We start from the raw sequence: 15,704 nt of genomic DNA, 5'->3' as shown, positions 1-15,704 counted from the left end.
GCTTCAGTTCTTCAACGAAATTCACTTTCTCTAACGTCATTTTTCCATTAGTCACCGTCCCAATTCCTGTAATCCTTCCACCACTCTCTCCAGCAAAACTCACTCTTCCTCCCTGAACAGGTTTCCATTCGTGTAACAAACTCTTGTTACCCGTCATGTGCCGGGAACAGCCGCTATCCACAACCCATAGATTGTTTGCAGCCCTGTTCAACTGTTCCTGCACGATTAAAGCAAAGGATTAAAATCTGGGGACCCAAGACCTATTGGTCTTGGGTCGATACATCCCGTACTTTGGCTGTCCAAAGTTAGTATCAGAATAATTTCTGTAAGTCCTAAAAGGATATCTTCTTGTAGATTGACTATGAGGCCATCCAAACCTTCGTGAATTAAATGAATTATTACTCATGATTTGGTTGTTAACAGGGAAAAACTGAGATCGATTTCTTGGAAAACCTGGATTAGTCCAATTTCTGAACTTTGATGAGTTTTCATTCTTACCATTATTGTAGTTACTGTTAGTTATGTTCTCAGTTTTTGAAGGCCTCATACCTCTGAATCTTTGCTTCAGAGGGCAATCAGCAATTAGGTGTCCTAATTGATTGCATCTGAAACAACTCCTGTGTTCAACTTTCTTTTCAATAGTTGTTTTAGATGTTGAGGCTGCATTACTGCCCGTTTGTCTCACATATGGTGGGACATACGGGTTTAGTGGAGAATTCTTTTCATTTGATTTATGTTTCTCTCCACTTTTTGGTAACACCGCCTTCTCTTTTGTTTCACTCGACTCGGATGACTTGTCCGAGTTTGATGAGACATGACTAGGAACAGAAATCTTAACACTCGAAACAGGCTTACTTGTTTCGCCTTTACTAACTTCTGGTTCTTTAATAGTAACCTTAACCGGAACTGTCTGACCAAAATCAACATCAACAGATTTCTGATTACTAGGATCATAAGTATAGTTATGATTGTAAGGTGGTGGAACTTCATGATATCCAATTCCTCCCCTTTTAACTGGGGAACCTTGATCACTAACGAGGTGATTAAGTATAGCGGAGGAATTTCTAAATTGCTCAAGTTTTCTGTTAAGTTCCACCACTTTCACCTGGTGATCAGCTATCTGTTTATCCCTTTCAGCTATTAGTTTGGTTTTCTCTTCTAATACTTCATAGCTAAGATCAATTACTTGTATTTTTTCAGCTAGACTTGCTTTAAGACTTCTAATATCTTTCTCACTAGCTTTTATTTTTACCTTATAGCAGTTTTCTCTAGCTTTAGTGAAATGATGATCTTCTTTTAATGTTTTAAATTGAGCATCCAAACTAACAAACTGATCAGTTATAGTTGTCAATTGTTCAGACAGATTTTCACATTTAGTACAAGGGAGTTTAGTACTTACCTCGGAGAGTTGGTCTGTCACTTCTGCCATGTAAGCTTCATTTTCGCCAGTCACTTTCTCACTATCTGCAGTTTCGATGTTCGATAAATTGGCCTGTTCGAACACTTCTTCAACGTGCAGATTCCAGTTGTACTCCCCGTTCTGTCTGGATATCATGGCTCTATTCTCATTACCACCCCCACTCTGTTGTGTTGACCTGTTTTGACTGCGTTCTACACGTTCATTTGTGCACTCTTTCGCAAAGTGTCCATTTTGTTGACAGTTATAACATCGCACCTTTGACTTGTCAAAACCTGGTCTTTCACCAACAAACTTCCTACCAATCTTCTTCATAAACCGTTTAACCCTTCTCACAATCATCGCCATCTGCCACTGCAGATCCATCTCTTCCAGATCATCAGCATCGATCTGATTATAGTCTTCGTCTAACGTTGCAGGATCAACAATCTTACCTTGAATGTAATTTTCATACGAAGCAATGAAAGATGCATAGAGAGCAAACTGCTGTTCAGCAGATTTAACACTCATGGGCATCTTTGAGTAGTTGTTGTTCGAAACACTTGGGGAAAAACTACTCTTGGTTGCTTGAGGTTTAGAAGCATTTGATCCACCAGCTACAAAACACACATCACCATTCATGTTGAGAGATACATGACCTTCATGTGTTGAGTTAGCGCCCGAGTCTCCTTTTGAGTAGTAAGCAGACGATTCAGACTTCGAACTTGAACTTGAGTTAACTTTTGCACCATACATTCCTGGATCCTGAACCTGATCAGTTGGTGTCTCTTTTCGAACCATGTTAAGTTCAAAAGTTCTTAGTTTGTTGACTGCTGTTTCCAAGTCATAGTCGGCAAACTCTTTGTCTTCTCTCATCAAGACAGTGTACATCTCCCATTTCGGTGGGAGAGCATCAAGAAGCTTTTCCACGATCTCATCTTCTTTGTAAGCAATGGAATAATTGCTGAGTTCGGTCATCAGATGATAATATCTAGTGATGATATCATCAAGTGATTCATTCTTCAAGTACTTGAACACCGAGAATCCCCACATTACCCTCAAAACGGTTTTCAAGTGCTTCCCATAGCTCTCTAGCAGTTTTATACTTCCTGAAGGTGTGAAGAATCTCTTGTGGAAGAGCCATTGTTATCGCTGCATGAGCTTTGCTTTCAGCCTCATACATTTTCTTTTCTTCTTCTTCCATCTTGTTGTATTTCTTAATCTGATCACGACCCACATACTCAGCAGTTGGTGGAATGTATCCATCTTGTATGCACACCCACATCTTAGCATCTTGGTACTTAACATACTGTTCAAACCGATCCTTCCACGCTACAAAATCGGATCCCTTAAGCATCTTTGGTGCCTTTGTAGCTGAACCCGCTTCCACTTCCATCTTCACCAGTTCCGTAATATTTATTGAAGTCATCTTTCACGAAACACAAAGAAACCCGAAAAATAAAAATTTTATTCTTAACAGTACTGTAGGCGAAGTTAAGGATAACTTCGCTTAAGTCTGAACTTCGCTGATTCTGAACTTCGCTCCCTTTTTTTTTTTAAATTCGCCTGATTCGGCGAAGTTGTGTATAACTTCGCTTAAGGTAAGCGAATTTGTGAGGTAGGCGAAGTTGTGGGTAACTTCGCTTGAGATAAGCGAACTTGAGAAGGTAGGCGAAGTTGTGGATAACTTCACTTAACCTTATATCTTCGCCTAAACCCTACAAACAGTGACGGCAAGTTCGCCTGATGAACACGATGGTTTTGCAGGTTTGATTTCTGGATTTTACGAGGTTTGTGAAGGTGTAATGGGTTGTTTATGATGGTGGGAGGTGAGTATGACACAAAAACTCGGTAAACTCGTCCCGCGAATAGTCGAACGGAACGATTTCTACACCCGCGTGATAATCCCGAACCACACAATCACGAGCAAAAGCTCTTATACCAATTGTAGGTTCCCAGCCGGATCTACACGGAATATCTCGTTCTACGTAGGTGCGGAATCCCTATGTAAGACGTTACGAGCGTAGAAGACGATACGAGCTAACACGATTGAACACACGTTACAATAAGCAAAGACACGTTGTATATTGCAACTGGAAACACGTGATATCAATCACTGATTACACAACTCGTTACACGTAAACTAAACTAATTAACATCTCAGCCGAAACCTATACTTATAAACACGACAACTTCGCCTGGCATGATCAGGCGAAGTTGTTCCTAACTTCGCTTACTCATCAAGTTCGCCTGTATTAGCGAACTTGTGAGCTAACTTCGCTACATACAAAACACAAATCCAAACGACTCGATTACAGACACTATATACTGAACTACTGACATCATGTACCAACAAATTCTTTAATTAGGTAAATTTATTTTAAATATATACTTTTTTAGGTTGACTGGTTTATGCTCAATCCATTATCTATGTTAACTTTTGACTTATATAAATATATATTTACCCCAATTTATAATTGTTTTAATTAAGGACAAAATTTACTAACGTAAATCATGGGTATAGATTGATTTTTAACTTTTAAATTTAATCTATTTTTGTTAACATAAAAGAATATGTTTGTCATATCAAATAATTTTGTTACCTAACGCAAGCCTATATGGAAAAGTTTACCTAACTAATTTCAACTTTAAATAGCATATATATGTAAACTGTTTGCCCTTGCTTTATATTCTTTAATAAACAAAGTGTTCCACAAAGCTTTTCTCTACACAGAGTGTTCCACAAAGCTCTTCTCTACCGGGTGTGATATTTTATCATAGTACTACACCAAAGTTCGTCATTCAAGTAACTAATTCATTACTCTTTTATTTTTATTTAGTAAAATGTTATATTTCATAATAAATACTTTATACATTAAATAAGTTAGGCATTCATGTTGGTTGTTCTACCGTTGGTATTGCCACCGCAACTGCTCCTCTTGATTCCGGTTGTAATCTTGGTTGCTCTTATTTTCTTGGCTTTTACACCAATCAAGGGCACACCATAGACCATTATAACACTACGTTATGCTTCAAAAACAACTATATTCAGTTGTCGTATATATGCATATAATTATTTGTTAGGCATTTAGAGTTGTGATAACTTTTCATCATTGTAAGTGGTTAATGATGTGAGTCTATTCGGACGAATAATCCTATAAATATATGCAATTTCACATAACAAATTTAATATGTTACAAGACAAATTAAAATTTTATTATATTTTTTCTAATTGATACATGTTAATAATAATATTCTATTTCTTTTCTTTGATCATATATCTGATATCTAAAAATAAAAGTTATAAAACAAACACGCATTCCTACATATCTCGTGTGCATAGTGTTTTTGCACAAATAACACTCTAGACCTAAATTAGAAGAGGAAATATTTAAGTCCTCATGTCACTAAAATACCCATATGTTACCTATATAAAAAAAGGCTTTTTTATTGATTTTATGCTTCCGTATGATTGCATGCATATGCTATAACAAAACAAAGATTAATTAACAATAATAAGAATTAAATAAATACCTTTTTAGTGGCATTTATTAACCAATACCATCTAAACTGTTAAAAATATAGTACTAATAAATCCTTTTTCGATTTTATAACTTTTAAGGTTTTGTATTCTAATTAAGCTCAATCGTGTAATACAAACGGTGGAATCCCATCACCTCTAAATATAAAGTCTTTGACTGCATACTGTTGACTTTAATTATATTTGCAACTTATAGATATACAAGGACATGGCTAAAAGGAAAACCCCTCTGTAACACCCCGTAACCGCAGCGGAAACGTAAACGGGATGCAACAGACACATCTGATATCAACAGCATTGCTTATAAAGAAAACACCACTACATTAATTTACATCATATTACATTGTTCCGAGTTTAGTTCCCGTCTAGGCGATAGCACATAAGTTTTACCAACATTACATTATCATATTTAATACAAAATGATCACTAAACTTCCACAAATAGCATGCATCATCAAGCATGTAGCACTTACTCCAGTTTGGGAGTACCTAGAAAGCATGTAAAGAAAACGGGTCAACTACGAATAGTTGGTGAGTTTCACTAATTTAAATAAACAGTGATAAATCATTATGATAATCATATATTAGAGACATCTGGGGACACTGTTAACCCAGTACTGTACCCATTCCGGGGGCAATGTTAACCCAGAAACACTTCTAGAGACATCTGGGGACACTGTTAACCCAGTACTGTACCCATTCCGGGGGCAATGTTAACCCAGAAACACTTCCAGGGACATCTGGGGACACTGTTAACCCAGTAATGTACCCATTCCATACGATTCCCGTACAATCAAATATTTATAAATACACGCAAATCCATGCGTTCAGTATGTACTTAAACATTTTATTAGTAACATGCTTCCGCCCCGGGAAAATATTTGAAAACAATTCAGAAAAAGGGGCTCGTGAAACTCACCTTATCGTAGGCAAATTAGTAATACAATACTCCAGCTACTAGTCCAAATCTGTAATACGATCCCTAAGTTTGTTACTATACAATCACTATTAACATAACTTTAACCGTGTTAACCGGTACATCTGGGGACACAGTTAACCCAGTACTGTACCCGTTCTGGGGGCAATGTTAACCCAGAAACACTTCACCGGACTCAGATTGTGATATCGTTTAGAGTTCACTAGTCAGATTTACTATTAGTCATTTTTCCCGTTTTGCGTGCCTAGCACGGTTATCCATTTTTATGTTTCAAAAATGAGTTTGGTCACACACGACCCGAAAATAGTTGTTAATTGATAATTTAACTAAGTTGTGAAATTAGGGCTCGGTTTAGATGTCCCGATTGGCCGCGGGACCCGTTTCCGTCATTATCGTACCGGAAACTGTTAAATAGGTTAAAAACACTCAAATCATCCGAATTATTTTCGGATGATTCATTTTTACTTGTTTAACTCAATTATATGAAAATAGTTCATTTTTAGGGTTTTTATACATCAGTCAGCTCGCTTATGCGAACTTTACCGGTTTACGCGGTTTAAGCTTTAAAAGTTTGTTTTAGCACAAATAATTATCCGTTTAGTCTCGGATCTTGAAATTCTGCACAACTCACTTTTTGACAGTGGGGAATTTTATAAAAATATTTCCAGAATTAATTTTTATATTTAACATTTATTTATCTATTTTTAGACACCATTTAAACACTAAATATGTCGTAAATACCAAACGATCTTAGAAAAATCCCAAATTTTTCCTGGATGACTCCTGCCATCTCCATAGTCCCCTGTAATTTTTCCAGAACCAAAATCCCTTTTTAAATGCCATTTTCACTAAAACCGAGCTAGAAAACCCTAGAACTCGTTTAACCGAAAAGCCTACTTAGACTTCTCCAACTGACCTCAAACTTTGTGTGTGGCTTATACATGTTATAAAAAGCTTATCTGAAATTTTCCAGAATTTTTCATGATATTTAGCCATTTTTCACCATTTTTGGCCAAAACCGAGCATTAAATTCACCAAATATTCATCCTTTATCCAAAAATTACCAAAAATTCACAGAACTCACATTTTCATATATCTAATACCTCTGTAAAATTTCATGACCTAACTCTACACGTATCACAATCTGTCCAAAAATACAAACATCACACAAAACCGAACTACCTTGAGTTTCTAGCTTCAAACCGCAAGAATCTCGCTTTCTAGCCTTTGCTAGCAACTAGATACAACACCTACAAGCACAATAACACCACACCAAGCAAGTTACACCCACAATCAAGCCATTTCTTTCATGGTTTCGGTTAAGATATAAAAACAACGATTTAACCGTAAAAATTCGTTTTTGGTTCGTTTAACTCCTTTCTTGGACCAAGATCCCTTGTATAGCCCGTATACATCACTTGATCATGCAAGAATCGGTTCCATCTCGGGTTTTCACCCTTTTTCACTTGGAAACCTCATTTCCTTGCAAGAACACTCAAGAAACGAACTTAAACACGTACATAACAAGATTTTACCTCGGTTTTTCTTGTAAAAAAGCTTGGTTTTTGGTTCTTGATCTTGAGAGAATATGAATATTGTTGAATTGTGTTGTGAAAAAAGAAAATGAAATGTTTTTGGGGTTAGATGGTCCGATCGGACCTAGTTGGAGGGTGGGGTGGGACCCACATCTTCATTTTAAGCCACATATTCAGATTCTCGTAATCTGGATAATGTTTTGGATAATCTGGTTCAGTTCGTTTTTCGGTTAAACGTCTAATTCGGCTTAAAACGAGGCTAAAACGGTCGTTTTTCGGCTTAAAAATGAAATTTATATAAAACTGATTTAAAAACTTCCAAAAACTTAAACCATGACTTTCATTAACTTAAAACATCATATTATTAATAATTGTGCATCTTTTTCGGCTTGATCGATCGTCTCTTGCTCGGTTTGGTATTAAAGGTTTCCTTTAACGTACCGACGTACCATTAAATCGAAATCCTTTTTCTGTGCTTTAATTTACTTATCCCGAAGCTTCAATACTTCGCAAACATCACTAAATAATATATATTTCGTCTATAATACAATCCCCGATCGTTCGGGCTTCAATAACCGTTAATCGGTTAATCGTATTTCCAATACGATTAACTGTATAATCGAGTATAATTCGTACTATGAATCATACATACTTGTATAAACGCATCATAATTCACATATTCATTATTAAATAACACATAAATAGTATATACCGATTAGGGTATACCTGATTTTGCCGGAATCGTTACACCCTCAAATTTCATCTTCCTCTAAAGCGTCACACACCGGCGATTCTTCAAATGGTAAGATTTCCATTTTGTATTATATAACCCTTACAACAACTTTTTATCTTTTTCTTTTCTTTTCTTTTGTAGGGGACATGCAAAGAACTACTTTATCTGACATTTCTAATGGTAAATAAATTTATTTGTTACTTATGTTAAATTTAACTCATTATCTAATAATATGTTTATTTTATTTTTTTTATTTTTTACAGCTTATGTAAACAACGTTCGTTATGCAAATGCTTCAGAGGCGGTAAAATTCAGGAAAGTAGATCAACATATCAATAAATCCAATATTGTTCAAGTAAATAATTCCTTGCTCCCACTGCTATAAGTTTCAATCCGTCTAAACTGGGAATGTGTTTAGTTTTTAGCATCGATTTTTTTCAAGTCATTTATATACGTTTTACCTTTAAAAGAATATACAATCTATCCTTAACTACAATAGATTTAAAACACAAATACAAGTTTAATTTTTAATATATATATATATACATATATATATATATATATATAACATAATTATTATAGTTTCGTATTAGATATAAAACTTTTGTACTTTGTAATATCTACAAGCTATTTTCCTTGTCTTTACGTCATTAGCATGAATTTCAAGTTTTCAACTGTAAATGCTCAATGAAATTGTATATGTAATTTTAAAACACTAAGTCATATTACAAAAACATTTTAATTTATCGATATTATAAAATCAATAGATAACATTAAATAGTTGTTTTTACTTTGTAAATCTATTTCTTATACTTCTATTTGCACTCTATTATACAAGGAAATGTCTAAAAGCAACACCCCTGAAAGTGCATCATCCTCTAAAGCGCCTGTCAACGGTCATGCTTCAAATTGTAAGTTTTCAATTTGTATTATATTACGTTCATTTTTGTAATTCACAAAATTTAAATTTGTCCGTGTAGAACAACATTTCTACAATTATTTTCTTTATGTAGGGGACATGCAAAGAACCGCTATATCTTCAGCCGACGTTCGTAAGTTAAATGCTTCAGAGGCCAGGAAATCAAGAAAGCTACTTCTAGATAGCAGGAGATCTAATATTGCTCCTAACACCCAAAAGTCTAATAAACCTTTTTCGTCATCAATAAATTCTACATCAATTACACAGGGCAAAGAAAATGTGACACCAAATACAATGATTACAAATCAAAGCAGTTTGCAAACTTTTCATGAAAATACAAAGAATCCAACTTCATTAGGTGATATCAATATAGGTAAGATACCCGTTTACTGGTTATTTTTCATAATTTAAACATAAACGATAATATCAGTTATTATCAACTTGCTCATGTTACCATATTTTAAATCTTAATTTTTCCCCCAGGGGCATCTACTTCCAAAAACAACAGGTCTACCTCATTATGTGATACTCGTCGAGTTTATATTTCTTCACCTATCATGGCATCCAGCAATTGTGCATCTACTTCTTTAACAAAGTTATCATAAGGAAAGCGTAAACTAATAAGTAACTCGCGGATTACAAATCCTATACCTATGCTTGACTTGACGTCAGATGAAGAAGTTGATGTCGAAGTTTTGGTTAAAGACCCATTCAAAGGAATCTCAACAGGTACTTATAATACAACAATTCCAATTAATAATGCACATACATTTTTTGACCACCAGTTAATTTAACAGATTACTTGGATCATGGTGATCAGAATCTTATATGTGAATTATGCCATGCAAAATTGTGGAAAAATGAGGGTGGAATAGGAAAAAAAAACGAAGGAAAAACAACTTATTTCCTATGTTGTGGTTACGGTAAGGTCGAGCTACCTGAATTTAAAGATGCTCCGCCAGCTTACAAAGATCTATTTAGCAATGTTGGTCCTAAAAGCAAGTTTTTCTTAAAGAACATTAGACGCTACAATTCTATGTTCGTGTTTAATCAATGGGCGGAAAGGTTGATTCCTCCATTAATAGAGGTAACGCTCCATTCGTGTTTAGGATTAGCGGTCAGAATTATCATTCTATTGGAAGTCTTTTGCCAGAGAATGGATCAAAACCAAAGTTTTCGCAACTATACATATATGACACGGAAAATGAAGTCTCAAATAGACAATGCTTATTTAGGTATGTATTAACTCAATTAATTCACTATTTTTACACATTTGACCTTATGTCATTTTTTTAAATAATGACAAACGAATATTCTTATTCCTACCAGTCAATTAAAAAAACAATCTACAAGAGGTTCCAACTTGCTAGATCTTGAGATAATAAAGGATCTACAGCGTATGTTAGATTCTCATAATGAGCTGGTGAAATCTTATAGGATGGCAAGAGATCGTTTTCAAGAAAATCCTCATGCTAACCTTAAGTTGCGTCTTATTGGAAGAAGACAACAAGATGGAAGAACATACAACTTGCCGAGTTCTTCTGAAGTTGCTGCGCTGATTGTTGGTGATATTGGTAATATTGAGCCTCGAGACATTATTGTTGAAACTAAAACGGGAAGTCTAAAGCATATAAGTGAATTGCATCCTTCATACGTTCCTCTTCAATATCCACTTTTCTATATTTACGGTGATGATTGTTACAGGGTTGACATCCCTCATAGAGATTTTAGAAGCTTACAAAAAAGTAAACGGCCAAACTGCACAATGAGAGAATTTTTTGCGTACAGAATTCAAGATAGGCCAAATATTTTCTCATTGCCTCCGAATGGAAGAAGACTTTTTCAACAACAATTAGTTGATATATACAAAATGATTGAAATCGAAAGACTCAACTACATACGTAAAAAACAAAAGGTTCTTAGATGTGAGTCATATGAGAATATTCATAACTTAAAAAACACCAAAAACCAAGACATGTCCCGCGTTGGTCAACGTGTGATATTACCTTCATCTTTTACCGGAGGTTCTTGGTACATGATGCAAAACTACCTAGATGCCATGGCTATTTGTAGGTGGTATAGATATCCAGATTTTTTCATAACTATAACATGCAATCCTAAATGGCCTGAAGTTAAAAGATTCCTGAATAGTACCACCATTAATCCTGAAGACAGGCCTGACATCATGTGTAGATTATTTAAAGTTAAGCTTGATGCAATAATCAAAGACTTAAAAAAAGACGAAGTTCTGGGAAAGGTTCAAGCAGGTGATTTACTTTATTATTTACTTAATATAATAGTATTTGTTAAACATAGTCTTCTTTTTAGCAACTTTCAATTTATATCGAACATTAATAATATTCATTTTTTATGTAGTTGTTTATACCGTAGAGTTTCAAAAGCGTGGGTTGCCTCATGCCCATATATGTTTATTCATGCATGCTGATCACAAGCTTCCTACCGTTGATCATATTGACCCGTTTATTTCGGCCGAGATTCCAGACAAGAAGGAAGATCATGAATTATATTCCCTTGTGAGTGAATTCATGATGCATGGTCCTTGTGGTTATGATAACATGAACTGTTCATGCATGATTAATAGAAGGTGTTCTAAAAAGTTCCCTAAAAAGTTTACACCTCACAATTCTATTGATTCAAATGGTTATCCTATATACAGAAGAAGAGATTCTGGATGCACAGTTAAAAAGTCTGTTGTGGACTTAGACAACAGAAGTGTCGTGCCATATAATTAAACGCTTCTGAAAAGATATCAAGCACATATTAACGTTGAGTGGTGTAATCAGGCTGCATCCATAAAGTATTTATTCAAATACATTAACAAAGGTCCTGACAGGGCTACAGTTGCTGTTGTAGACGCTGACAATCAAGATGATCAAGATAAAGCAAGAGATGAAATTAGAGAATATTATGATTGTCGATACCTTTCTGCGTGTGAAGCAGCATGGAGGATATTTGCATTTGAAGTACATTACAACTCGCCTTCATTAATTAGGCTTCCTTTCCATCTCCCTGGTCAACAACAGGTTACGTACGGGCCCGATGATGATATTGATGATGTCCTTAACAAACCATCAGTTTCTTCATCAATGTTTTCAGCTTGGATGTTGTGTAACCAAATTAATGACGAAGCACGAAACCTTACTTTTGTTGAATTTCCTACTAAGTTTGTTTGGAAACTTGAACAACGAAAGTGCGGAATCCCTAAAGCAGGGTTTTTCAATTGGAAGAATTCATCAAGTTTCTCCGTCTCTCGGTGAGGCGTATTTCTTAAGAATTCTTCTAAACAAAGTCAAAGGACCAAAATCTTTTGATGATATTCGAACGGTAGATGGCCAGACATATCCTACATTTAGAGATGCTTGCTATGCACGTGGACTACTCGATGATGACATGGAATATATTGAAGCAATTAAGGAGGCGAGTGCATCCGGTTCTGGTTATTATCTTCGTGCTTTATTTGGATCAATGTTATTGTCCAGCTCTCTTTCTAGACCTGATTTTGTGTGGGAAAAAACATGGGAATATCTATCAGATGGCATTATTTACACACAACAAAGAATATTGAATATTCCAGGTACTCCAATTCGTTATTCAGTACTAAAATATATGAACCATATTATACTTTCAAATGAAGATTAATTATAAATTTTCAATTTTTACCATCCTTAATGAATTTGGTTTTTCGTTTTTATGTTTTGTTCATATACGTACTTCATATAATATTGTTTATATTTTATTAATACAATTTTGCAGATTTATCACTTCCAGAAACTCAAATTAAGAACTTAACTTTGTGTGAGATTGAGAAGTACCTACTTCGAAATAACTCAAGCCTACGTAGATTTCAAACTATGCCGTATCCTGATCACGATTCTATAGCTTCTTCAAACAATCGTTTAATTGTTGACGAACTCTCTTATGACACAATCACTTTACAAAATGAGTCTCACAGCCTTATAAGTTCATTAACAGATGAACAACGAAAAGTGTTTGACGAAATCATGAACGCAGTTGAAGCTAACAAAGGAGGTGTATTTTTTCTTTACGGCTATGGTGGAACAGGAAAGACATTTTTGTGGAAGACATTATCTGTGGCAATACGATCTAAAGGTCAAATTGTATTGAATGTTGCTTCAAGTGGTATTGCATCATTGCTGTTGTCAGGAGGTAGAACAACACACTCCAGATTTCATATTCCTATAAATCTTAACGAGGACTCAACTTGCAACATAAAACCAGGAAGTGATGATGCGCATTTACTAAAGGAAACAAAATTGATTATATGGGATGAAGCCCCAATGATACATAAACATGCATTTGAAGCTCTTGATAGAACAATGACGGACGTATTAACTCCTAATACTTCTATCAATTCGGGAATCCCATTTGAAGGTAAAGTTATTGTTTTTGGTGGTGATTTTAGGCAAGTTCTTCCTGTTATTACAAACGGAAGCAGACAACAGATTGTGAATGCATCTTTATGTTCTTCCTATATTTGGGGTAAATGCAAACTTCTTAGGTTAACAAAAAACATGCGGTTAACCATCGGAGCTCAAGCATCTGATATTGAGCAGACAAACCAGTTTGCTAAATGGCTGTTGGATATAGGCGAGGGAAATGTCGGTGGTTCAAATGATGGTGAAGCAACAATAGACATACCTCATGATCTTTTGATCAATGACTCGTATGATCCGATTCAAAGTTTAATTGATTTTGTTTATCCTTCAATTCTACAAAATATCAAAAATATTGAATTCTTTCGTGAAAGAGCAATACTTGCACCTACCAATGAAGATGTCCAAGACATTAATGATCGATTGATCTCACTTTTTCCCAGAGATGAAAAGGAGTACCTTAGCTCAGATAGTATCTGTCCAACAGAAGACTTCGTTGATCCGTTGTAAGCAAATTTATACTCGCCCGACGTGTTAAACGGTCTTAAAATTTCCGGATTGCCAAATCATAGATTGGTCTTAAAGGTGGGTGTTCCTGTTATGTTACTCCGAAACATTGACCATCAAATTGGTTTGTGTAATGGTACTAGGCTGCGAGTCATATCTCTTAAAAAACATGTCGTAGTAGCTGAAATAATATCTGGAGGTAATATTGGTACTCGCACATATATTCACAGAGTAAATATGATACCTACAGATAACAAGATTCCTTTCAAGTTTCAGAGAAGACAATTTACAATTTCAGTATGTTTTGCAATGACGATTAACAAAAGCCAAGGACAGTCACTATCAAAAGTTGGTTTGTATTTAAAGCATCCGGTTTTCAGCCATGGACAGTTGTATGTGGCACTATCAAGAGTGAAGAGTAGAGACGGAGTCAAATTATTAATATTCGACGCAGATGGCAAACTTACAAATAAGACATCTAATGTTGTTTACAAAGAGATATTTCGAGATTTGTAATTTATGTTTCACTTTGTCAAATTTGATTGTAACTTACTTTCTTCCTTAGTTTCAACAATTTATCAGTTTTTGTGTCTTTTTTCACTTTACATGAATAAATCTACCATTTATGTTACCATTTATATTGTGTCCAACCATATAATATTTAAGATTAATGTGTTAGTAAATTAAACATATGCTTCTACCTTTAATATTTAATACCACATTGTTTCTTCAAATATTTCAAATGTTTTTAGAATTATAAAATAAAATTTCTTAAACCCGTGTTCTACACGGGCAACTAACCTAGTATATATATATATGTGTGTGTGTGTGTGTGTGTGTTCTATTAAAAATAAGGTTATTTGCTATGGTTTATGAGATAATATATATATGTGTGTGTAATATGTATAATAATGTTTGTGCCCCCATACCTTATATGCCCCGGCCGATGGTGCGGCTCGCACACCCTACGAGCCTCCCCTGGAAATACACTTATATGGGGGTAACAATGAGTATATAGTGACCAACTATTGTTTACTGTACTGTGAATATGAGAGTTTAGTTTTCAATGAACCACACGTCTATGTAATTTTATTATTATTATTATTATTATTATTATTATTATTATTATTGTTGTTGTTGTTGTTGTAAATAATTGTGTTTCATAAGATGACATGTGGTTATACAAAAATGCACGTATATATGTACAAAACAGTACATAACTATGTATAGAGTTCGTATATTTAGAATGTTGTTTATCAAAACAACTATTTAAAAGTGGTTTTATTTGTTTTTAGACTACAAAATCAGACTTACAGTTATTAAAATATTTTATGGTTTAGTCTTGTTTTTATATTTATTCACTTCCCTTGATTGACACACCCATTGACCCATGAAAACACTCTTTCAGTTTCATGGCATACATATGAACAAAGGAAAACAACTGTTCATCTTTCCGTGTCTTTAAAAGAAGCCATATTCCTTCTTAAAGAGCGTGTTCATGTGTTTTCAATGAAGGGCTTACAGACGCATCGTCTATACACGCATCGTCTATACATTCTCAGTTTTCTCCCTCTCTCCACACATTGACAAACCCCCTTCCCCTCTCACAATTCTTACCAAAGACACTCCTTCAGTCCTTCTTCACACCAACCATAATAAATGATCACGTTCTTAGTTTGAACATGCATTATCCACCGTTCACTATCGATATATACGTATGAA

General features: G+C 34.9%; 1 protein-coding gene across 1 annotated transcript; it reads left to right on the top strand.

Moving 5' to 3' along the window:
• The first annotated feature begins 8,287 nt into the window (after positions 1–8,287).
• On the top strand, positions 8,288–13,985 carry LOC143574642 (uncharacterized). Its single transcript, XM_077059215.1, has 11 exons — positions 8,288–8,321; positions 8,405–8,496; positions 8,980–9,052; positions 9,155–9,433; positions 9,733–9,789; positions 9,858–10,125; positions 10,498–11,327; positions 11,437–11,759; positions 11,865–12,155; positions 12,211–12,655; positions 12,835–13,985. Exons 1-11 carry the CDS (start codon positions 8,288–8,290, stop codon positions 13,983–13,985), a joined length of 3,843 nt encoding a protein of 1,280 aa, XP_076915330.1.
• Positions 13,986–15,704: the final 1,719 nt, after the last annotated feature.

Source organism: Bidens hawaiensis, unplaced genomic scaffold (assembly GCF_021521415.1).
Source record: "Bidens hawaiensis isolate Kalapana, Puna unplaced genomic scaffold, B.hawaiensis_p1.1 tig00027069_1, whole genome shotgun sequence".
NCBI lineage: Eukaryota > Viridiplantae > Streptophyta > Magnoliopsida > Asterales > Asteraceae > Bidens > Bidens hawaiensis.
Note: the sequence above shows the minus strand (reverse complement) of the source record. Positions and strands in the feature narration are given on the sequence as shown.

Bases quoted from the DNA above. Each gene is read 5' to 3' on its own strand.
- LOC143574642 (XM_077059215.1), top strand. From the start codon at position 8,288: ATGCAAAGAACTACTTTATCTGACATTTCTAATG. The intron at 9,434-9,732 runs GTAAGATACCCG...ACTTGACGTCAG, and splicing joins ATTAGGTGATATCAATATAG to ATGAAGAAGTTGATGTCGAA. The intron at 12,656-12,834 runs GTACTCCAATTC...ACAATTTTGCAG, and splicing joins AAGAATATTGAATATTCCAG to ATTTATCACTTCCAGAAACT.